At 48.7% G+C, this 23,916-nt stretch overlaps 1 protein-coding gene across 1 annotated transcript; it reads left to right on the top strand.

Moving 5' to 3' along the window:
* The first annotated feature begins 208 nt into the window (after window positions 1-208).
* Window positions 209-23,454, top strand: LOC117441679 (anion exchange protein 2-like). The gene is made up of 15 exons (XM_034077720.2): window positions 209-265; window positions 344-491; window positions 628-724; window positions 4,099-4,283; window positions 5,668-5,884; window positions 6,599-6,802; window positions 6,945-7,093; window positions 9,870-10,064; window positions 12,074-12,283; window positions 12,602-12,691; window positions 13,891-14,057; window positions 17,807-18,060; window positions 19,629-19,798; window positions 20,503-20,676; window positions 22,949-23,454. Exons 1-15 carry the CDS (start codon window positions 213-215, stop codon window positions 23,027-23,029), a joined length of 2,394 nt encoding a protein of 797 aa, XP_033933611.2. The 5' UTR covers window positions 209-212; the 3' UTR covers window positions 23,030-23,454.
* Window positions 23,455-23,916: the final 462 nt, after the last annotated feature.

The following is a 23,916-nucleotide window of genomic DNA, read 5'->3' as shown; positions in this document are numbered from 1 at the left end:
TATGAGTTCCTCTCTGGAGTTATGAGTTCCTCTCTCTGGAGTTATGAGTTCCTCTCTCTGGAGTTATGAGTTCCTCTCTCTGGAGTTATGAGTCCTCTCTCTGGAGTTATGAGTCCTCTCCTCTTCCAGGCGCTGTGCTTCTGGACCTGAAGCAGAAGACGCTGCCGGGCATCGCTCAGCAGGTGGTCGAGCAGATGGTGATCTCAGACCTGATGAAAGCTGAAGACAGAGCCAACGTCCTGGGAGTCCTGCTGCTCAGACACAGGTGCAGCATGGTCACATGACCCGGAGCACGTCCAATCAGCCATCAGGGGGTATCACATGTGTTCTGTTTCCTCCCCAGCCACCCCAGCGATGAGAAGGACCACAGCCTGTTCAGCAAAAACATCTCTGCAGCCAACATGGACGCCCTGATTGATTGCCACAACGGCCAATCAGAGCCCTCCATCCATCTGACCAATCACAGAGTGGCTGACGGGGAAAAGAGCAAGGTGAACACTTTAACCGTTTATCAAACACTGTGTGCACGTCTCTCCCAAGGTCTGATCATTTAACATCATGTCTGAAGTAAATCTCTCCAGACTCATCCCTGCACCTTTCTGTGTGTGAACATGTGTGTGTTTTCAGAGCGAGGCGCTGCCCGTCACTCAGTCCAGGTCCAAGCACGAGGCGAAGCTGATGGAGAAGATCCCGGAGCGAGCCGAGGCCACGGTGGTGCTCGTTGGTACGAGTCCTCTTCTCTGGGGACACATGTTCCTGTCCCTCTGCACCTCTGCTGTGTCTTCAGGCTCAGTGGGTTAACGTCCCTCTGCTGTGTCTTCAGGCTCAGTGGGTTAACGTCCCTCTGCTGTGTCTTCAGGCAGCATGGGTTAGCGTCCCTCTGCTGTGTCTTCAGGCTCAGTGGGTTAGCGTCCCTCTGCTGTGTCTTCAGGCTCAGTGGGTTAACGTCCCTCTGCTGTGTCTTCAGGCTCAGTGGGTTAGCGTCCCTCTGCTGTGTCTTCAGGCTCAGTGGGTTAACGTCCCTCTGCTGTGTCTTCAGGCTCAGTGGGTTAGCGTCCCTCTGCTGTGTCTTCAGGCTCAGTGGGTTAAGTCCCTCTGCTGTGTCTTCAGGCTCAGTGGGTTAACGTCCCTCTGCTGTGTCTTCAGGCAGCATGGGTTAACGTCCCTCTGCTGTGTCTTCAGGCAGCATGGGTTAGCGTCCCTCTGCTGTGTCTTCAGGCTCAGTGGGTTAACGTCCCTCTGCTGTGTCTTCAGGCAGCATGGGTTAGCGTCCCTCTGCTGTGTCTTCAGGCTCAGTGGGTTAACGTCCCTCTGCTGTGTCTTCAGGCAGCATGGGTTAGCGTCCCTCTGCTGTGTCTTCAGGCTCAGTGGGTTAACGTCCCTCTGCTGTGTCTTCAGGCTCAGTGGGTTAGCGTCCCTCTGCTGTGTCTTCAGGCTCAGTGGGTTAACGTCCCTCTGCTGTGTCTTCAGGCAGCATGGGTTAGCGTCCCTCTGCTGTGTATTCAGGCTCAGTGGGTTAACGTCCCTCTGCTGTGTCTTCAGGCTCAGTGGGTTAACGTCCCTCTGCTGTGTCTTCAGGCAGCATGGGTTAGCGTCCCTCTGCTGTGTCTTCAGGCTCAGTGGGTTAACGTCCCTCTGCTGTGTCTTCAGGCAGCATGGGTTAGCGTCCCTCTGCTGTGTCTTCAGGCTCAGTGGGTTAACGTCCCTCTGCTGTGTCTTCAGGCTCAGTGGGTTAACGTCCCTCTGCTGTGTCTTCAGGCAGCATGGGTTAGCGTCCCTCTGCTGTGTCTTCAGGCTCAGTGGGTTAGCGTCCCTCTGCTGTGTCTTCAGGCAGCATGGGTTAACGTCCCTCTGCTGTGTCTTCAGGCTCAGTGGGTTAGCGTCCCTCTGCTGTGTCTTCAGGCTCAGTGGGTTAACGTCCCTCTGCTGTGTCTTCAGGCAGCATGGGTTAACGTCCCTCTGCTGTGTCTTCAGGCTCAGTGGGTTAACGTCCCTCTGCTGTGTCTTCAGGCTCAGTGGGTTAGCGTCCCTCTGCTGTGTCTTCAGGCAGCATGGGTTAATGTCCCTCTGCTGTGTCTTCAGGCAGCATGGGTTAACGTCCCTCTGCTGTGTCTTCAGGCTCAGTGGGTTAACGTCCCTCTGCTGTGTCTTCAGGCTCAGTGGGTTAGCGTCCCTCTGCTGTGTCTTCAGGCTCAGTGGGTTAGCGTCCCTCTGCTGTGTCTTCAGGCAGCATGGGTTAGCGTCCCTCTGCTGTGTCTTCAGGCTCAGTGGGTTAACGTCCCTCTGCTGTGTCTTCAGGCTCAGTGGGTTAACGTCCCTCTGCTGTGTCTTCAGGCTCAGTGGGTTAGCGTCCCTCTGCTGTGTCTTCAGGCTCAGTGGGTTAACGTCCCTCTGCTGTGTCTTCAGGCTCAGTGGGTTAGCGTCCCTCTGCTGTGTCTTCAGGCAGCATGGGTTAGCGTCCCTCTGCTGTGTCTTCAGGCTCAGTGGGTTAACGTCCCTCTGCTGTGTCTTCAGGCTCAGTGGGTTAGCGTCCCTCTGCTGTGTCTTCAGGCTCAGTGGGTTAATGTCCCTCTGCTGTGTCTTCAGGCTCAGTGGGTTAACGTCCCTCTGCTGTGTCTTCAGGCAGCATGGGTTAGCGTCCCTCTGCTGTGTCTTCAGGCTCAGTGGGTTAACGTCCCTCTGCTGTGTCTTCAGGCTCAGTGGGTTAACGTCCCTCTGCTGTGTCTTCAGGCAGCATGGGTTAGCGTCCCTCTGCTGTGTCTTCAGGCTCAGTGGGTTAACGTCCCTCTGCTGTGTCTTCAGGCTCAGTGGGTTAGCGTCCCTCTGCTGTGTCTTCAGGCTCAGTGGGTTAACGTCCCTCTGCTGTGTCTTCAGGCAGCATGGGTTAGCGTCCCTCTGCTGTGTCTTCAGGCTCAGTGGGTTAACGTCCCTCTGCTGTGTCTTCAGGCTCAGTGGGTTAACGTCCCTCTGCTGTGTCTTCAGGCTCAGTGGGTTAACGTCCCTCTGCTGTGTCTTCAGGCAGCATGGGTTAGCGTCCCTCTGCTGTGTCTTCAGGCTCAGTGGGTTAACGTCCCTCTGCTGTGTCTTCAGGCTCAGTGGGTTAGCGTCCCTCTGCTGTGTCTTCAGGCTCAGTGGGTTAACGTCCCTCTGCTGTGTCTTCAGGCAGCATGGGTTAGCGTCCCTCTGCTGTGTCTTCAGGCAGCATGGGTTAACGTCCCTCTGCTGTGTCTTCAGGCTCAGTGGGTTAGCGTCCCTCTGCTGTGTCTTCAGGCAGCATGGGTTAACGTCCCTCTGCTGTGTCTTCAGGCTCAGTGGGTTAACGTCCCTCTGCTGTGTCTTCAGGCTCAGTGGGTTAACGTCCCTCTGCTGTGTCTTCAGGCAGCATGGGTTAACGTCCCTCTGCTGTGTCTTTAGGCTCAGTGGGTTAACGTCCATCTGCTGTGTCTTCAGGCTCAGTGGGTTAACGTCCCTCTGCTGTGTCTTCAGGCTCAGTGGGTTAGCGTCCCTCTGCTGTGTCTTCAGGCAGCATGGGTTAGCGTCCCTCTGCTGTGTCTTCAGGCTCAGTGGGTTAACGTCCCTCTGCTGTGTCTTCAGGCTCAGTGGGTTAACGTCCCTCTGCTGTGTCTTCAGGCTCAGTGGGTTAGCGTCCCTCTGCTGTGTCTTCAGGCAGCATGGGTTAATGTCCCTCTGCTGTGTCTTCAGGCAGCATGGGTTAACGTCCCTCTGCTGTGTCTTCAGGCTCAGTGGGTTAACGTCCCTCTGCTGTGTCTTCAGGCAGCATGGGTTAACGTCCCTCTGCTGTGTCTTCAGGCTCAGTGGGTTAACGTCCCTCTGCTGTGTCTTCAGGCAGCATGGGTTAACGTCCCTCTGCTGTGTCTTCAGGCTCAGTGGGTTAATGTCCCTCTGCTGTGTCTTCAGGCAGCATGGGTTAACGTCCCTCTGCTGTGTCTTCAGGCTCAGTGGGTTAACGTCCCTCTGCTGTGTCTTCAGGCTCAGTGGGTTAACGTCCCTCTGCTGTGTCTTCAGGCTCAGTGGGTTAACGTCCCTCTGCTGTGTCTTCAGGCTCAGTGGGTTAACGTCCCTCTGCTGTGTCTTCAGGCTCAGTGGGTTTCCTGGAGCAGCCCTCCATGGCATTTGTGCGGCTGCAGGAGGCGGTCCTGCTGGACTCTGTCCTGGAGGTCCCGGTCCCCGTGAGGTTCCTGTTTCTCCTGCTCGGCCCCCCCACCGCCAACATGGACTACCACCAGATCGGGCGCTCCATCTCCACGCTCATGTCCGACAAGGTGAGTCCTGCAGAGCTGAAACATCTGCCGTTAATAAAGTGCGATATCTACCCGGCTGCTAAATCCTCAGAACTGCTACAGGATGTGTTTTTTGTAAATTGTGTAACTTTTTTAAAAAAAAAAAATTTTTTAATCTTTAATATTTTGTTTGTATGCATGCTACTCAGGTAACATGTTAGCACCTGTTAGCCTCCCTGCTGATGTACCCTGATGGTATTGTGATAAACCCAGTGGCGGCCGGCCCATAGGGGCGCTAGGGGCGCCGCCCCACCTCTTCCCACATACAAAATTAAAATTAAAAATATATTTAAAAAAAAAAAAATTTAAAAATATATTTTTTTTTAATTAATTTTTTTAATAAACAAGGTAAATATTATATAATTGGTATCAGTACAATTTAAAATCTACAATAAAATCTCGTTTAAAATTGTGTTACGACGATGTCTAAAGTTACTGATAAGTCACATGTTTCCTGCGGGCCTTGCCCGTGTGTCATTACCTTTATATATACAGTCTATGGTCATTACCCTCTCTCGTCTGGGCGCTAAGAAAGGAGCCCTCAACCAGTGCAGCAGCAGCCACTAGCAGCGGACTGTTGCTATCTGTAAACTATGATGCCGAAACATAATTTCAGCCAATCAGCGTCGTCAAATCTGATGATCACCGGGCGCCAATGTCAGCGCCCGGTCCAGTCTGTGAGTAGTTTGGACACTAGTGACTCGTATCCGGCGGGGTGACGCAGTACGGCAGTAGTTGATGAGGATGGCTTCGTGTGCAGGTGGAGTCCCCGCCCAATTCCGTTCAAGAGCTAATCTCCAATCCTTTGGAAAGGAGAAGTTTGGGAGATAAACTGTTGCTTAAAGACCTTGGACCGGACCAACCCGATTTGTATCTATCGCAGCAAGCTCGTGAAAAAGACAAAAGGTATCAACGAGGCTTCTCACGTAGCTGGTACACCAGAAAGGCTAGCTGGATGCAAACAGGTAAATGCTGTCTTTTGTTTCCCATGCTGGCTCTTCAAACAGCCGGGGACAGATACGATCTGTTCAGAAACCAGACAGAAGTGAAAGAAGTCCAAACCACAGACTGTCTGTGTCATGGAGAATACAGTCGCTGGTTTGTTTATGTCTGTAGGCCGTTGTTGTGAGTGTGGACGATCGGAGCATATATAACGTTAGCCGGTACTAGGCCGAGTGGAAACGCAACCAGAAACGGGCCGGGCACGGCTCGGCACGCTTAAAGCGAGCTCCGCGCTGCACTGGAAACGCGCCATCACATCACCAGAAGTCCTAATTTAAGGGTTAATTTACTCACTCTATCAACAGCCCCAACAAAAATATTTTCCACCAGCCGCCACCGGATAAACCGTTGTTGTGTTCCTCAGGACTTCCACGAGGCGGCGTACCAGGCGGACGAGCGGCAGGACCTTCTGACGGCCATCAACATGTTCCTGGACCGCAGCTCGGTGCTGCCTCCGTCCGACGTGGGCGGAGACGAGCTGCTGCGCTCGGTCGCTCTCTTCCAGAGGGAAATGCTCCGGAAGAGAGAGGAGGAGAGCGGGAAGCTGCAGGAGAAGCAGGGCAGCGTCCAGCTGGATGAAGGTCCGCGCTCTTCAGATGTATTTATGTTGTTAGCATTAAACATGAGAAGCCTTACCTGAGCCTTACACTGGATCCTCGTCAACATAAGGGAAGGGTTTTCTACGTAGAGTTATTTTGTTCATACAAGCTAGATTTCTGAGATAAACATTTTATTTTGGAGAAAAAAGTATAACTTCAGATTTTTGTTTTGTTCCTTAACATTTCATAACTCGTGAAAATGTCAGATCTTTTTGAAAAAAAAGTCAAAATTATGAAATTGTACTTCCTATTTTCTTTCCTGAAAACATCTTAAAGGTGAAAAAAGTTTCATTTTGTTCCTAAAAATGTAAGAATTCTGAGATTTAAAAAAAATATTTGTCTGAGTTTAGAAATTCATAACATTTCATGAATATAAGAAAACAATTCTTATATCTATTTATTTCTTGAACATTTCAGAATCTTAGGAAGAAACATTTATATTTCCTGAAAATCCCATAATATTAAGAAAAAAGTTGAGTTCTGAGAAAAAAGTAAAAATTGTACTTCTTATCTTTTTTCAGGAAAACATCTGAATTGTGATGATTTTTCATTTCTAAACATTTTAGAATTTTTCTTTCATGAAATATCAGATTTCTTAGGAAAGTGAAAATTCTGAATATTTCCGGAAAATCCCACAAAATGAAGAAGAAAAAGGTAAAAAGGTAATTCTGCTAAAAGAAGTGTCCTGGTTTCCAGACTGCCTGGTGCCCTCCAAAGTGGGCGAGGAGCCCCTGCGGCGGTCGGGCCGTCTGTTCGGAGGTCTGATCAAAGACGTGAAGCGACGATACCCTCAGTATCTCAGCGACATCCGGGACGCTCTCAACGCTCAGTGCATGGCCGCCATCGTCTTCATCTACTTCGCCTCGCTGTCGCCCGCCATCACCTTCGGAGGACTTCTGGGTGAGCAACAAGTCTATATACGAGTACATGTAATGAGAGGTCCAGATGAAGGATGCTTGGAGGTCCAGATGAAGGATGCTTGGAGGTCCAGATGAAGGATGCTTGGAGCTGGTTCACAGAGGGTCCTCCGCTCTGATTGCAGGTGAGAAGACGGAGGGTCTGATCGGGGTGTCGGAGCTGATCGTTGCCACGGCGCTGCAGGGCATCGTGTTCAGCGTCCTGGGAGCGCAGCCGCTGCTCGTGATCGGCTTCTCTGGACCGCTGCTGGTGTTCGAGGAGGCTTTCTTCACCGTGAGATCACCTGCACACCTGACACCTGCACACCTGCACACCTACACACCTGCACACCTGCACACCTGCACACCTGCACACCTACACACCTGCACACCTACACACCTGCACACCTGACACCTGCACACCTGCACACCTGACACACCTGACACACCTGACACACCTGACACACCTGCACACCTGCACACCTGCACACCTGCACACCTGACACACCTGACACACCTGCACACCTGCACACCTGCACACCTGACACACCTGACACACCTGCACACCTGCACACCTGCACACCTGCACACCTGACACACCTGACACACCTGACACACCTGACACACCTGCACACCTACACACCTACACACCTACACACCTACACACCTGACACACCTGCACACCTACACACCTGCACACCTGACACACCTGACACACCTGACACACCTGCACACCTGCACACCTGCACACCTGACACACCTGACACACCTGACACACCTGCACACCTACACACCTACACACCTACACACCTACACACCTGACACACCTGCACACCTACACACCTGCACACCTGACACACCTGACACACCTGACACACCTGACACACCTGCACACCTGCACACCTGCACACCTGACACACCTGACACACCTGACACACCTGACACACCTGACACACCTGCACACCTACACACCTACACACCTACACACCTAACACACCTGACACACCTGCAACACCTACACACACCTGCACACCTGACACACCTGACACACCTGCACACCTGCACACCTGACACACCTACACACCTACACACCTGACACACCTGCACACCTACACACCTGACACACTGCACACCTGACACACCTGACACACTGCACACCTGACACACCTGACACACCTACACACCTACACACCTGACACACCTGCACACCTGACACACTGCACACCTGACACACCTGACACACCTGCACACCTGCACACCTGCACACCTGCACACCTGACACACCTGACACACCTGACACACCTGACACACCTGCACACCTACACACCTACACACCTACACACCTACACACCTGACACACCTGCACACCTACACACCTGCACACCTGACACACCTGACACACCTGACACACCTGACACACCTGACACACCTGACACACCTGCACACCTGCACACCTGACACACCTGACACACCTGACACACCTGACACACCTGACACACCTGCACACCTGCACACCTGACACACCTGACACACCTGACACACCTGACACACCTGCACACCTACACACCTACACACCTACACACCTACACACCTGACACACCTGCACACCTACACACCTGCACACCTGACACACCTGACACACCTGACACACCTGACACACCTGCACACCTGCACACCTGCACACCTGACACACCTGACACACCTGACACACCTGACACACCTGCACACCTACACACCTACACACCTACACACCTACACACCTGACACACCTGCACACCTACACACCTGCACACCTGACACACCTGACACACCTGCACACCTGCACACCTGCACACCTACACACCTACACACCTGACACACCTGCACACCTACACACCTGACACACTGCACACCTGACACACCTGACACACTGCACACCTGACACACCTGACACACCTACACACCTACACACCTGACACACCTGCACACCTGACACACCTGACACACTGCACACCTGACACACTGCACACCTGACACACCTGACACACCTGCACACCTGCACACCTGACACACCTGACACACCTGACACACTGCACACCTGACACACCTGACACACCTGACACACCTGACACACCTGACACACCTGACACACCTGACACACCTGACACACCTGACACACCTGACACACCTGACATACCTGCATCAGAACACTATCTCAAAGTCGAAGTCAACAGTGTGTGTGTACAGACAGAGACCCAAATACCGTTTCCCACAATCCAGAACACAAAAATACACATATATATAAAGTATGTATAAAGTATGTATAAAGTATGTATAAAGTATGTATAAAGTATGTATAAAGTATGTATATCCTATGTACCCGACCTGTGACAGAGTGCATAGCAACACGTCTCCTCAGTAGCAGACTCTAACGGCCAGAGATTTGAAAACAAAATCTATTTTTTCTCAAATTCTGAGAAAAACATTTGATTTATTTTCCTCAAAATGACACGATTTAGAATTCTGAGAAAAGAAGTAAGAACTCTGAACATGTCCTAAATGGAGGAGGCATGTCTCGATGAAGAGTAAGGATCCCAACTCGGCTTAAAGCACCTGATGACCCAAAGCCCAAAGATTACACATATCTATTTAGCGTGAGCCACAAACCCTCTAGTTCCACAGCGCTGTTCTTCCTCGTCTGCACTCAATCCCACAGGTTCCCCAATCCAACCGAACCATCAAGATCCAACGTTATGAGTTCTGGTTCAATACCCACAGACACTTCCCTTTACACACACACTATGAGTTGCTCAGTTATAGTTGGTCAGGGTTCAAACGGATGGAGGGTGCTACCACCCGCTGAGCCACGCTGCTAGCTGCTCCTGAGCCCCATGGTGTGTGTGTGTGTGTGTGTGTGTGTGTGTGTGTGTGTGTGTGTGTGTGTGTGTGTGTGTGTGTGTGTGTGTGTGTGTGTGTGTGTGTGTGTGTGTGTGTGTGTGTGTGTGTGTGTGTGTGTGTGTGTGTGTGTGTGTGTGTGTGTGTGTGTGTGTGTGTGTGTGTGTGTGTGTGTGTGTGTGTGTGTGTGTGTGCAGTTCTGTAAAGACAACGGCATCGAGTACCTGACGAGCCGGGTGTGGATCGGGTTCTGGCTGGTTCTCCTCGTCCTGCTCACCGTGGCCTTCGAGGGAAGCATCCTGGTCCGCTTCGTCTCTCGCTTCACTCAGGAGATCTTCTCCTTCCTCATCTCCCTCATCTTCATCTACGAGACCTTCGCCAAACTCATCAAGGTGAGGCAACTTCAAAGGTCAAGGTCAAGGTCAAGGTCCAATGTCTTATCAATCTTTCAGTTTGTGTGGACAGACGGAGAGATCCAGAAGGGAGGAGTCATCACATACAGAGACTAGTTCAGCCTCAGGATCCATCTGTGGTCCAGAAGGGAGGAGTCATCACATACAGAGACTAGTTCAGCCTCAGGATCCATCTGTGGTCCAGAAGGGAGGGAGTCATCACATACAGAGACTAGTTCAGCCTCAGGATCCATCTGTGGTCCAGAAGGGAGGGAGTCATCACATACAGAGACTAGTTCAGCCTCAGGATCCATCTGTGGTCCAGAAGGGAGGGAGTCATCACATACAGAGACTAGTTCAGCCTCAGGATCCATCTGTGGTCCAGAAGGGAGGGAGTCATCACATACAGAGACTAGTTCAGCCTCAGGATCCATCTGTGGTCCAGAAGGGAGGAGTCATCACATACAGAGACTAGTTCAGCCTCAGGATCCATCTGTGGTCCAGAAGGGAGGGAGTCATCACATACAGAGACTAGTTCAGCCTCAGGACCCATGTGTCTGTGATCCTCTCCAGAAGGGAGGAGTCATCACATACTCGTCTTTGGTGTCATGAAGTGACTGAGCTCGTGAACCGTCTACGGGAGGGGGGGGGGGGCGCCTCGCTGCGGGCCAGCTGCGGACCTCTGCCGCCGGTCGGCGCAGCTTACAGGACGTGGCCCGCTGACGACCGGCCGCTCTGTGATTCTCCGGAACACACAGATGTATTCCACCGGGTCACCGCAGCACCACGGCGCAGACGGTGGAATACAGGGTCTACCGCGTTTAGGAACCGTTAAGCAGAACCCACATTGTGTATTTTGTATTGGTACCCGGTACCCGGCATTTTCTTATCGGTTCTCAACCGAGTTTCGGTTCCAGACCCTATTTCTAGGTCACGATCGGTTGTTTCCGTGAACGGACGAATGTTGTGTTACGGTAAATGTTACAGCAGCAAGGCATTGTGGGACAGTATGTCCTCCTTTCCTTTCCTAAAGGAAGGTCCAGTGTTTCCTAAAGGAGGTTATAAAGGTTCCCAACCTGGGGGGCGCGCCCCTTTTATTTTATTTACATATCAACGCATTAAAGCGATACATGATTGTCGCTAAAAGCCTTGTCTCTACATCACGATAACATATACAAAAGAACTATTAATTTCAATACAAATCCAAGTTGGTATTAAAGGCATAAAAAGACAGAAATGTATAATTCTTTCTATAGAAATGTTTCTTCTGCCGTAAAGTGTCCAAACCGGGCTTTTCTGGATCAGCGCATTTTAAAAAACACAGTCGTTGTCCACGCCGGCTTCAGTTGGATTATTCGTCAGTCGCTCCGATCAGATCGCTCTCCTCCATTTTGATTATTTACGACTTTTGAATCCTCAGAAACACATCGGCACAATCCGGCTCACTTTGAGCGTGTTTCAAACAGTTTAATCCCTTCGTGAATTGTTTCCACTTCCGCCGTCCTTTAGTTTCTCCAGTCAGCGGGAACCCAGAGGAATTCATCCTGAGTCCAACAGCCATCAAGTCGCTCCATCAGCTCCTCGACTACGCTTTCATCTCCTTCACAACACACTTCATTCGTCCAGTTTGAGACGGCAGCTGCAGCTTTTTGAGACTTTGACACTTTAATTACCGCTGTTGCCCCCCCCCCTTGTGTGTGGGGGGGGGGGCAACAGCGGTTGGAAGCGGCTCGACTTCCAACGGGAGTCCTTTGGGGGGCTCTTGGGAAAAAGGGTTTGAACCCCGGCTCTAGAGAATCTTGTCACGGCGGCCGCTTCGCTGCGTTAGGAAGGTCCCTGAGAGGAACTGCAGAGACCCCACCCTGCTCCCGGGTGTGTCCTCAGTACCGAGTGTCCGTCACCTTTGGGTAAAAGCGTCTAACGGGATGTGTCCTCGTGTTCGACGGTAGTTCTGAAACACGTCGTTGCTCCGTCACGTTGACTTTTTCTTCTTCTTTGTTTTTTTCTAGATCTTCCAGGAGCATCCTCTCAAAAACTGTTACCATGGAAACATCACGGCGTCTCCGTCCCTGAGCAACTTCACCTCGGCCGCCGGGGATCCTGGGAAAGTTGTCGGAGAGCCGAACACGGCTCTGCTGTCCTTCGTCCTCATGGTGGGGACGTACTTAATCGCCTTCTACCTGCGCAAGTTCAAGAACAGCTCCTTCTTCCCCGGGACGGTCAGTAACAACAATAACAACAACAACAACAATAACAAAGCTTTATGTGTGCACTCTTCATACAGCACACGCAGCTCAACGCGCTTTATAAAACATCTCACTTCAAAACAACAACAACTTCCCCTCAGATTATTCGTTGTCCTTCAGTTTGCGTACGGAGAGACGGAATACCGTGTCCCACACCCCGAATACAAATACAAATATATAAGAATATGTGTAAACTATGTACTTCCTACACACACCAACACACGTGTGTTCACACGCACACGTTCAGAAATACAAACAGCATTTAAAGCATTGTTTTTCTACGTGTTCCAGCTCCGTAGGGTCATCGGGGACTTCGGGGTCCCCATCGCCATCCTCATCATGGTGCTGGTGGACTACAGCGTGGAGGACACCTACACGCAGGTGAGACACTCTTTGAAGGTCCCCATCACGCTAAATCAACTTGTGTCCCCTCTTCTCCATGTCTCTTCTACATCAACATGTGTCCCCTCTTCCTCATGTCTCTTCTACATCAACTTGTGTCCCCTCTTCTTCATGTCTCCTCTACATCAACTTGTGTCCCCTCTTCTTCATGTCTCCTCTACATCAACATGTGTCCCCTCTTCTTCATGTCTCTTCTACATCAACATGTGTCCCCTCTCCTACATCAACATGTGTCCCCTCTCCTACATCAACATGTGTCCCCTCTTCTTCATGTCTCTTCTACATCAACATGTGTCCCCTCTTCTTCATGTCTCTTCTACATCAACATGTGTCCCCTCTTCTTCATGTCTCTTCTACATCAACATGTGTCCCCTCTTCTTCATGTCTCTTCTACATCAACATGTGTCCCCTCTCCTACATCAACATGTGTCCCCTCTCCTACATCAACATGTGTCCCCTCTTCTTCATGTCTCTTCTACATCAACATGTGTCCCCTCTTCTTCATGTCTCTTCTACATCAACATGTGTCCCCTCTTCCTCATGTCTCTTCTACATCAACATGTGTCCCCTCTTCTTCATGTCTCTTCTACATCAACATGTGTCCCCTCTTCCTCATGTCTCTTCTACATCAACATGTGTCCCCTCTTCTCCATGTCTCTTCTACATCAACATGTGTCCCCTCTTCCTCATGTCTCTTCTACATCAACATGTGTCCCCTCTTCTTCATGTCTCTTCTACATCAGCATGTGTCCCCTCTTCTTCATGTCCCCTCTTCTCCATGTCTCTTCTACATCAACATGTGTCCCCTCTGTGTGAAGAGACTCTCTCATTAGCCAATCAGCAATAAGGTACCCCCCCCCCTCTCCTCTAGAGCTCCATTGAGTTCTTTGTCTCCACATGTCTCTCAGAGGGGCGTGGGGAGGGGCTCCTTGTCTTCATCTAAAGTCACAGACAGAGAATCAGCACTTTGGAAACAGGGCTGAAACAGAGGGGATTATGGGTAATGCTGCAATGATCTGGTTGGTGTTTCAGCCAATCAGAGACAGGCTCTGGATGTACCTGAGAGCTGTGTACACTGATGAGAGACAGTATGAAGGGACCTTTAACAGCTGAGTGCGTCCTGTGTTGACACCACACCCTGACAGACTGTACCTTCCCCTCTTCCTATTGGCCGGCAGAAACTGAACGTGCCCAGTGGGTTCTCCGTGTCCAGTCCGGAGAAGCGCGGTTGGCTGATCTCTCCGATGGGCTCGGACGGGCAGTTTCCTGTTTGGATGATGGCCGCCAGCATCCTGCCCGCCATCCTCGTCTTCATCCTCATCTTCATGGAGTCCCAGATCACAGCGTAAGCATCTGGCGTTCGTCCTCAGGGCGTCTTTTCAGTTGTGTCCAACGAGAAGAGAGCGGCGGCCCTCGTGAAAGAGAGCTGCGCCCGCGGCGCCGCTGAACGTATCTCAACTTCTCAGAGAAGGGCCATTGACAAAACTCAGTAGTGGGAAGTAACTAAGTACATTTACTGAAGTACTTAAGTACACTTTTGAGGGACTTGTATTTCAATGTTATGCTACTGTGTACTTCTACTCTCTACAGTTCAGAGGTACATGGTGTACTTCTACTCACTACAGTTCAGAGGTACATGGTGTACTTCTACTCACTACAGTTCAGAGGTACATGGTGTACTTCTACTACAGTTCAGAGGTACATGGTGTACTTCCACTACAGTTCAGAGGTACATGGTGTACTTCTACTACAGTTCAGAGGTACATGGTGTACTTCCACTACAGTTCAGAGGTACATGGTGTACTTCTACTACAGTTCAGAGGTACATGGTGTACTTCCACTACAGTTCAGAGGTACATGGTGTACTTCTAATCTACAGTTCAGAGGTACATGGTGTACTTCTAATCTACAGTTCAGAGGTACATGGTGTACTTCTAATCTACAGTTCAGAGGTACATGGTGTACTTCTACTACAGTTCAGAGGTACATGGTGTACTTCTACTCACTACAGTTCAGAGGTACATGGTGTACTTCTAATCTACAGTTCAGAGGTACATGGTGTACTTCTAATCTACAGTTCAGAGGTACATGGTGTACTTCTAATCTACAGTTCAGAGGTACATGGTGTACTTCCACTACAGTTCAGAGGTACATGGTGTACTTCCACTACAGTTCAGAGGTACATGGTGTACTTCTACTCACTACAGTTCAGAGGTACATGGTGTACTTCTACTACAGTTCAGAGCTACATGGTGTACTTCTACTCACTACAGTTCAGAGGTACATGGTGTACTTCCACTACAGTTCAGAGGTACATGGTGTACTTCCACTACAGTTCAGAGGTACATGGTGTACTTCTACTCACTACAGTTCAGAGGTACATGGTGTACTTCTACTACAGTTCAGAGCTACATGGTGTACTTCTACTCACTACAGTTCAGAGGTACATGGTGTACTTCCACTACAGTTCAGAGGTACATGGTGTACTTCCACTACAGTTCAGAGGTACATGGTGTACTTCCACTACAGTTCAGAGGTACATGGTGTACTTCTACTCACTACAGTTCAGAGGTACATGGTGTACTTCTACTCACTACAGTTCAGAGGTACATGGTGTACTTCTACTACAGTTCAGAGGTACATGGTGTACTTCCACTACAGTTCAGAGGTACATGGTGTACTTCCACTACAGTTCAGAGGTACATGGTGTACTTCCACTACAGTTCAGAGGTACATGGTGTACTTCTACTCACTACAGTTCAGAGGTACATGGTGTACTTCCACTACAGTTCAGAGGTACATGGTGTACTTCCACTACAGTTCAGAGGTACATGGTGTACTTCCACTACAGTTCAGAGGTACATGGTGTACTTCCACTACAGTTCAGAGGTACATGGTGTACTTCCACTACAGTTCAGAGGTACATGGTGTACTTCTACTCACTACAGTTCAGAGGTACATGGTGTACTTCCACTACAGTTCAGAGGTACATGGTGTACTTCCACTACAGTTCAGAGGTACATGGTGTACTTCTAATCTACAGTTCAGAGGTACATGGTGTACTTCTAATCTACAGTTCAGAGGTACATGGTGTACTTCTACTACAGTTCAGAGGTACATGGTGTACTTCTACTCACTACAGTTCAGAGGTACATGGTGTACTTCCACTACAGTTCAGAGGTACATGGTGTACTTCCACTACAGTTCAGAGGTACATGGTGTACTTCCACTACAGTTCAGAGGTACATGGTGTACTTCTACTACAGTTCAGAGGTACATGGTGTACTATTACTCACTACAGTTCAGAGGTACATGGTGTACTTCTACTCACTACAGTTCAGAGGTACATGGTGTACTTCTACTACAGTTCAGAGGTACATGGTGTACTTCTACTACAGTTCAGAGGTACATGGTGTACTTCTACTACAGTTCAGAGGTACATGGTGTACTTCTACTACAGTTCAGAGGTACATGGTGTACTTCTACTACAGTTCAGAGGTACATGGTGTACTTCTACTACAGTTCAGAGGTACATGGTGTACTTCTACTACAGTTCAGAGGTACATGGTGTACTTCTACTACAGTTCAGAGGTACATGGTGTACTTCTACTACAGTTCAGAGGTACATGGTGTACTTCTACTACAGTTCAGAGGTACATGGTGTACTTCCACTACAGTTCAGAGGTACATGGTGTACTTCTAATCTACAGTTCAGAGGTACATGGTGTACTTCTACTACAGTTCAGAGGTACATGGTGTACTTCTAATCTACAGTTCAGAGGTACATGGTGTACTTCCACTACAGTTCAGAGGTACATGGTGTACTTCTAATCTACAGTTCAGAGGTACATGGTGTACTTCTAATCTACAGTTCAGAGGTACATGGTGTACTTCTACTACAGTTCAGAGGTACATGGTGTACTTCTACTCACTACAGTTCAGAGGTACATGGTGTACTTCTACTCACTACAGTTCAGAGGTACATGGTGTACTTCCACTACAGTTCAGAGGTACATGGTGTACTTCTACTACAGTTCAGAGGTACATGGTGTACTTCTACTACAGTTCAGAGGTACATGGTGTACTTCCACTACAGTTCAGAGGTACATGGTGTACTTCTACTCACTACAGTTCAGAGGTACATGGTGTACTTCCACTACAGTTCAGAGGTACATGGTGTACTTCTACTACAGTTCAGAGGTACATGGTGTACTTCTACTCACTACAGTTCAGAGGTACATGGTGTACTTCTACTCACTACAGTTCAGAGGTACATGGTGTACTTCCACTACAGTTCAGAGGTACATGGTGTACTTCCACTACAGTTCAGAGGTACATGGTGTACTTCTACTACAGTTCAGAGGTACATGGTGTACTTCTACTCACTACAGTTCAGAGGTACATGGTGTACTTCTACTCACTACAGTTCAGAGGTACATGGTGTACTTCCACTACAGTTCAGAGGTACATGGTGTACTTCCACTACAGTTCAGAGGTACATGGTGTACTTCCACTACAGTTCAGAGGTACATGGTGTACTTCCACTACAGTTCAGAGGTACATGGTGTACTTCTACTACAGTTCAGAGGTACATGGTGTACTTCTACTCACTACAGTTCAGAGGTACATGGTGTACTTCTACTACAGTTCAGAGGTACATGGTGTACTTCCACTACAGTTCAGAGGTACATGGTGTACTTCCACTACAGTTCAGAGGTACATGGTGTACTTCCACTACAGTTCAGAGGTACATGGTGTACTTCTACTACAGTTCAGAGGTACATGGTGTACTTCTACTCACTACAGTTCAGAGGTACATGGTGTACTTCCACTACAGTTCAGAGTACTCGAGTACCAGACCTTAGTACTTAGCATGCGGTAGCACAAACAGCTAATATACAACAGCAGCGATGCGTCAGTCCGAATGGACGCGACTTGGGAGCCGAAGGATGGCCGGTTGAAGGTCTGGCGGCCTTCAGAGTGTGGCCCGGTGCTGGGAGAGGAACCTTCCAGAGAAGACGCTCTGTGCACACGGCCTTGTTGTTTGTCTGACCCAGAGCCACCAGAGTGCTAACATTGTGTTTCCCGTGTCAGGCTGATCGTCAGTAAGAAGGAGCGCATGCTGGTGAAGGGCACCGGGTTCCACCTGGACCTGCTGATCATCGTGGCGGTGGGGGGGGTCTCGGCTCTGTTCGGGCTGCCCTGGCTGTCTGCGGCCACCGTGCGCTCCGTCACGCACACCAACGCCCTCACCGTGATGAGCAAGGCCGTGGCGCCCGGAGACAAGCCGCGCATACAGGAAGTGAAGGAGCAGAGGCTGACGGGCTTCCTGGTGGCCGTGCTCGTGGGTACGTGGAGGACCACCAGATGAGGGGTTAGATCAGGGGTGTCCAAACTACGGCCTGGGGGCCAAATGCGGCCTGTGAGAGATTTAGAAACGGCCCTCAGCAGACTCAGAGTATACTGGAGTATGGCCCACAAATGAAACTTGTCTTGTCTTGTCTGGTACTTCTTAAATATCGATGAGAACAGATATTACACAGTATTCACGTGTTAAACTAATTCAGTCAATTAAAGTTAAAACATTTTCTATCAAATCTAAGTAAAGCCCTTTCATAACATGCTTGACATCTAGCCTTCCTATTTCCTCTTATGAGAATCGATCTGAGGCTTCTGTTTTAAGGGATGAGCTGCTAACAATATATATATATATATATATATATATACATATATGTGCTGTATGTGGCTCTCTGTGAAAAAGGCTGGACCCCCTGGGGTGGATGGAGGTTGTCGTGGCTTCCTCCTTGTTTTTCTATCAAGCCACTAGACGCCTTAAACAGACATGTTAACTCGTTGTCTTCCCTTTATATTACTCACAGATGAAGAGTTGCTTGGATGATATTATGCGATATGTTTGCTCAAAATAAAATAATAATAAAAATAATAATACATTTAATTTATATAGCGCTTCTCATCTGCCAAGACACATCTCGAAGCGCTTCACAGCAAAGGACACTGATACAATTTGAAAGATTAAAAAAATAATAATAATAAAAAATAAATAATAAAAGTCGGAGATAGCGATAACAATGGCAGTACTCCAGGTGTACCGTGCTCAAAGTTTATTGGAAGGCCGGCCGAAAGAAGAGGGTCTTAAGGCCGGGTTTGAAGACCTCGTGGAAGGGGCAGATCTCAGCTGATCTGGGAGCTCCAGAGGCGCGGGGCGAATGAGCAGAATAACAAACTTTTACACATGCAACAAAGAAAAGAGGCCTTTACATTGTTCAACACAAAGAGGCAAAACTCAAATAAAATAACAAAGAACTGAGGTATTCTTTCTGTCTCGATAAGGCTTGTATATCTTCATAACTTAAAGGGTTAGTTGAACACGGGTAAAGACCGTCTTTCTGACGGGTCGCCTCGGCCACGTTAGAGGAGGCACCGTGCGAGTTGTAGTCTGTTATAGTCTGTTGACGACAGACGTCACGATTAGCTGGCCCTTCTTACACAGACTACATACTGGCTCTCACAGAGGTCAGGAGGAAATGACCCCAGTGCTGACCTTCCTTCAGGCTGACTTTACAAAACGCAAACATTTCCCAAACTGGGATCAATGAAGTACTTCTTATCTTATCGTACAACCATCCTGTGGAGCGCCACACAAACAACAACAAAGCCTTGAACACATGTGTAATATCGCTGAAGTGCAATATACCGCTACTGGCTGCTGTCTCATAGACGATGCCCCTGCTGTAGCACAGCCTGAGCAACATATACTGCTCTGTTACCTGGCTGCGATCACACGACTTCCACTTGCTACACTTATTCATATACAAATACTGCTGCTGTACTTTATGGTACTTTTTGTGAATAGTAATTTGTGTAATTTCGATCTCTTTGCTTTGAACCCCCTCAGGTCTGTCCATCGTGATCGGGGAGGTTCTGCGTCAGATCCCTCTGGCGGTTCTGTTCGGGATCTTCCTCTACATGGGCGTGATGTCTCTGAACGGGATCCAGCTCACTGAGCGGCTCATCCTGCTGTTCATGCCCCCGAAGTACCACCCCGACCAGAACTACGTCCGCAAGGTGAGTCCTGCCCCCACCGGCATGAACGCCTCACAGTGTCGTGTATCCGCGCACATATGCTATCAGGATGTTACTGATGTGGCGCGGAGTGAGACTGAGTACTAGTGCCATGGCTGAGGACCTGTCGGGTACATAAAGAAAGGTCTGCGGATACCTGATTACCCTCCCTGACATGCGGCCAACTGTCCAGCATAACGCACTACTACACACAGGGGCTGCTGGTTGTTCTGGTCTTGATTTGGACTTCACTTGGTGCTTCCTTTGAGGGTTGACTTCCCTTTAAAATGGATTGATTTGAATTTCGACTTGATTTCATACTGGTTCGTATGAGCTGGACTTTACTGGGATCTTTTCTTGGACTCAAGGAAGCACCAAGTTTCAAGTCTTCATCATCATGAGCTCAGCAGCGACAGTGGAGATATGGCAATGAGGAACTGGAGTCCTCGTCCCACAGAGCCACATGAATATATATAGAACTAATAAACAGATCAAGTGCAAGAGAATGTTCTGAGATGTGCAAGTTAATACACATGAAATAGAAATAGTGCAAGAAGAGTCTATATCCAAGTAAATGGAATGATATATTAGATCAATCATATACAGAGGAATGTTTATGGGTGCTCAGTTTCGGTGTTTAGGTCCATGTCAGTTGTGCAAATGTTTCTCCATGAAAGGCCCATCTGATACGGATTGTTCCCTCTCAGGTGCGCACGTTGAGGATGCACCTGTTCACCGTGGTGGAGCTCATCTGTCTGTCTCTCCTGTGGGTCGTCATGGCGACCTCTGCGGCGCTGGCCTTCCCCTTCATGTTGCTGCTGACCATCCCAGTGAGGATGCTGCTGCTGCCGCGCATCTTCACCCGCAGAGAGCTGCAGAGCGTGAGTACACCTGCATCTGCACGCTAACAATGCTAACACAACGCTCTCTCACCTGGTACTAACTGTTAGCTGGTAGCTATCAACTGCACGCTAACAATGCTAACACAACCCTCTCTCACCTGGTACTAACTGTTAGCTGTTAGCTATCAACTGCACGCTAACAATGCTAACACAACCCTCTCTCACCTGGTACTACCTGTTAGCTGTTAGCTATCAACTGCACGCTAACAATGCTAACACAACCCTCTCTCACCTGGTACTACCTGTTAGCTGTTAGCTATCAACTGCACGCTAACAATGCTAACACAACCCTCTCTCACCTGGTACTACCTGTTAGCTGGTAGCTATCATCTGCACGCTAACAATGCTAACACAACGCTCTCTCACCGGGTACTAACTGTTAGCTGGTAGCTATCAACTGCACGCTAACAATGCTAACACAACCCTCTCTCACCTGGTACTAACTGTTAGCTGGTAACTGTTAGCTATCAACTGCACGCTAACAATGCTAACACAACCCTCTCTCACCTGGTACTAACTGTTAGCTGGTAACTGTTAGCTATCAACTGCACGCTAACAATGCTAACACAACCCTCTCTCACCTGGTACTAACTGTTAGCTGGTAACTGTTAGCTATCAACTGCACGCTAACAATGCTAACACAACCCTCTCTCACCTGGTACTAACTGTTAGCTGGTAACTGTTAGCTATCAACTGCACGCTAACAATGCTAACACAACCCTCTCTCACCTGGTACTAACTGTTAGCTGGTAACTGTTAGCTATCAACTGCACGCTAACAATGCTAACACAACCCTCTCTCACCTGGTACTACCTGTTAGCTGTTAGCTATCAACTGCACGCTAACAATGCTAACACAACCCTCTCTCACCTGGTACTAACTGTGAGCTGGTAACTGTTAGCTATCAACTGAACGCTAACAATGCTAACACAACACTCTCTCACCTGGTACTAACTGTTAGCTGGTAACTGTTAGCTATCAACTGCACGCTAACAATGCTAACACAACCCTCTCTCACCTGGTACTACTAACTGTTAGCTGGTAACTGATAGCTGGTGACTGTTAGCTGGTGACTGTTAGCTGGTGACTGTTAGCTATAACTGTTAGCTGGTGACTGTTAGCTGGTGACTGTTAGCTGGTGACTGTTAGCTTGTGACTGTTAGCTGGTGACTGTTAGCTGGTGACTGTTAGCTTGTAACTGTTAGCTGGTGACTGTTAGCTGGTGACTGTTAGCTGGTGACTGTTAGCTGGTGACTGTTAGCTTGTAACTGTTAGCTGGTGACTGTTAGCTGGTCACTGTTAGCTGGTGACTGTTAGCTGGTAACTGTTAGCTGGTGACTGTTAGCTGATGACTGTTAGCTGGTGACTGTTAGCTCGTGACTGTTAGCTTGTAACTGTTAGCTGGTGACTGTTAGCTGGTAACTGTTAGCTTGTAACTGTTAGCTGGTGACTGTTAGCTGGTGACTGTTAGCTGGTGACTGTTAGCTTGTAACTGTTAGCTGGTGACTGTTAGCTGGTGACTGTTAGCTGGTGACTGTTAGCTTGTAACTGTTAGCTGGTCACTGTTAGCTGGTGACTGTTAGCTGGTAACTGTTAGCTGGTGACTGTTAGCTGATGACTGTTAGCTGATGACTGTTAGCTGGTGACTGTTAGCTGGTGACTGTTAGCTTGTAACTGTTAGCTGGTGACTGTTAGCTGGTGACTGTTAGCTGGTGACTGTTAGCTGGTGACTGTTAGCTTGTAACTGTTAGCTGGTGACTGTTAGCTGGTGACTGTTAGCTGGTGACTGTTAGCTGGTGACTGTTAGCTTGTAACTGTTAGCTGGTGACTGTTAGCTGGTCACTGTTAGCTGGTGACTGTTAGCTGGTAACTGTTAGCTGGTGACTGTTAGCTGATGACTGTTAGCTGGTGACTGTTAGCTGGTGACTGTTAGCTTGTAACTGTTAGCTGGTGACTGTTAGCTGGTAACTGTTAGCTTGTAACTGTTAGCTGGTGACTGTTAGCTGGTGACTGTTAGCTGGTGACTGTTAGCTTGTAACTGTTAGCTGGTGACTGTTAGCTGGTGACTGTTAGCTTGTAACTGTTAGCTGGTGACTGTTAGCTGGTGACTGTTAGCTTGTAACTGTTAGCTGGTGACTGTTAGCTGGTGACTGTTAGCTGGTGACTGTTAGCTTGTAACTGTTAGCTGGTGACTGTTAGCTGATGATTTTTAATATGATCTCCTGTCTGATCTCTGACTTCTGACCTGCAGCTGGATGCTGATGACGCGGAGCCTCACCTGGAGGAGAAGGAGGGCCAGGACGAGCACTCTCAGCTGCAGATGCCTGTGTGATCTGTCGTTAGCATTTAGTTAGCATATTGTTAGAATTTCTCTCATGTATCTTGCAGCAGTGTGGCAGCTGGAAACCATGTTTTTATAAACGTGACTGTATTTTCTGCTTGTTTCTGACTGCCCTGACCTGGGATCTGATCTGTGCAACACTATGGGGGGTTCACAGAGGAGTCATGCTTCACTACAGATGTGTGTTAATTATATTACAGCACAAACACTCACATCACGCTCTGCCGCTGTTTTCCTCATGTGTTTTCAAAAATTGATTTAAGATATAACAGTTCCCACCCTCTCTCTGAAGATGATAATCGTGTCTCCATGACGGTGTATTCCCCTCTGGTTTGTTCCTGCAGGTTTACCTGAAGCATCAGGGTCCCTCAGTGATCCCACTGAAACATGCTCTCTGTTGGTCCTCTGTCTGTTGCTTTCAGATCCTATCAATAAATGCATATTTTATCTTTAACAGTGTGATTTACTTGTCCTCCCGACACTCCATGTAAATCCTGAGGTTTGACTTTAACATTTTCACTCTTTCATTGTCACGGCTCTAGTTTTAGTTTGAACACACCAACTTAGACAACATTTCTATTCAACCGTTACATGGATTCTGTGTACTGGGTCATTTCACAGACTGTGTCATGTGTAAAATGGGGGTAATAACAGTGTATAATGGGGGTAATAACAGGGGGTAATAACAGTGTATAATGGGGGTAATAACAGTGTATAATGGGGGTAATAACAGGGGGTAATAACAGTGTATAATGGGGGTAATAACAGGGGGTAATAACAGTGTAAAATGGGGGTAATAACAGTGTATAATGGGGGTAATAACAGGGGGTAATAACAGTGTATAATGGGGGTAATAACAGGGGGTAATAACAGTGTAT

Source organism: Pseudochaenichthys georgianus, unplaced genomic scaffold (genome assembly GCF_902827115.2).
Source record: "Pseudochaenichthys georgianus unplaced genomic scaffold, fPseGeo1.2 scaffold_1896_arrow_ctg1, whole genome shotgun sequence".
Classification (NCBI taxonomy): domain Eukaryota; kingdom Metazoa; phylum Chordata; class Actinopteri; order Perciformes; family Channichthyidae; genus Pseudochaenichthys; species Pseudochaenichthys georgianus.
The sequence above is the reverse complement of the archived record's forward strand: the minus strand, read 5'-3'. Positions and strand labels throughout refer to the sequence as shown.

Bases quoted from the DNA above. Each gene is read 5' to 3' on its own strand.
- LOC117441679 (XM_034077720.2), top strand. From the start codon at position 213: ATGAAAGCTGAAGACAGAGCCAACGTCCTGGGAGTCCTGCTGCTCAGA. The intron at 266-343 runs GTGCAGCATGGT...TTTCCTCCCCAG, and splicing joins GTCCTGCTGCTCAGACACAG to CCACCCCAGCGATGAGAAGG. The intron at 20,677-22,948 runs GTGAGTACACCT...TCTGACCTGCAG, and splicing joins CCCGCAGAGAGCTGCAGAGC to CTGGATGCTGATGACGCGGA.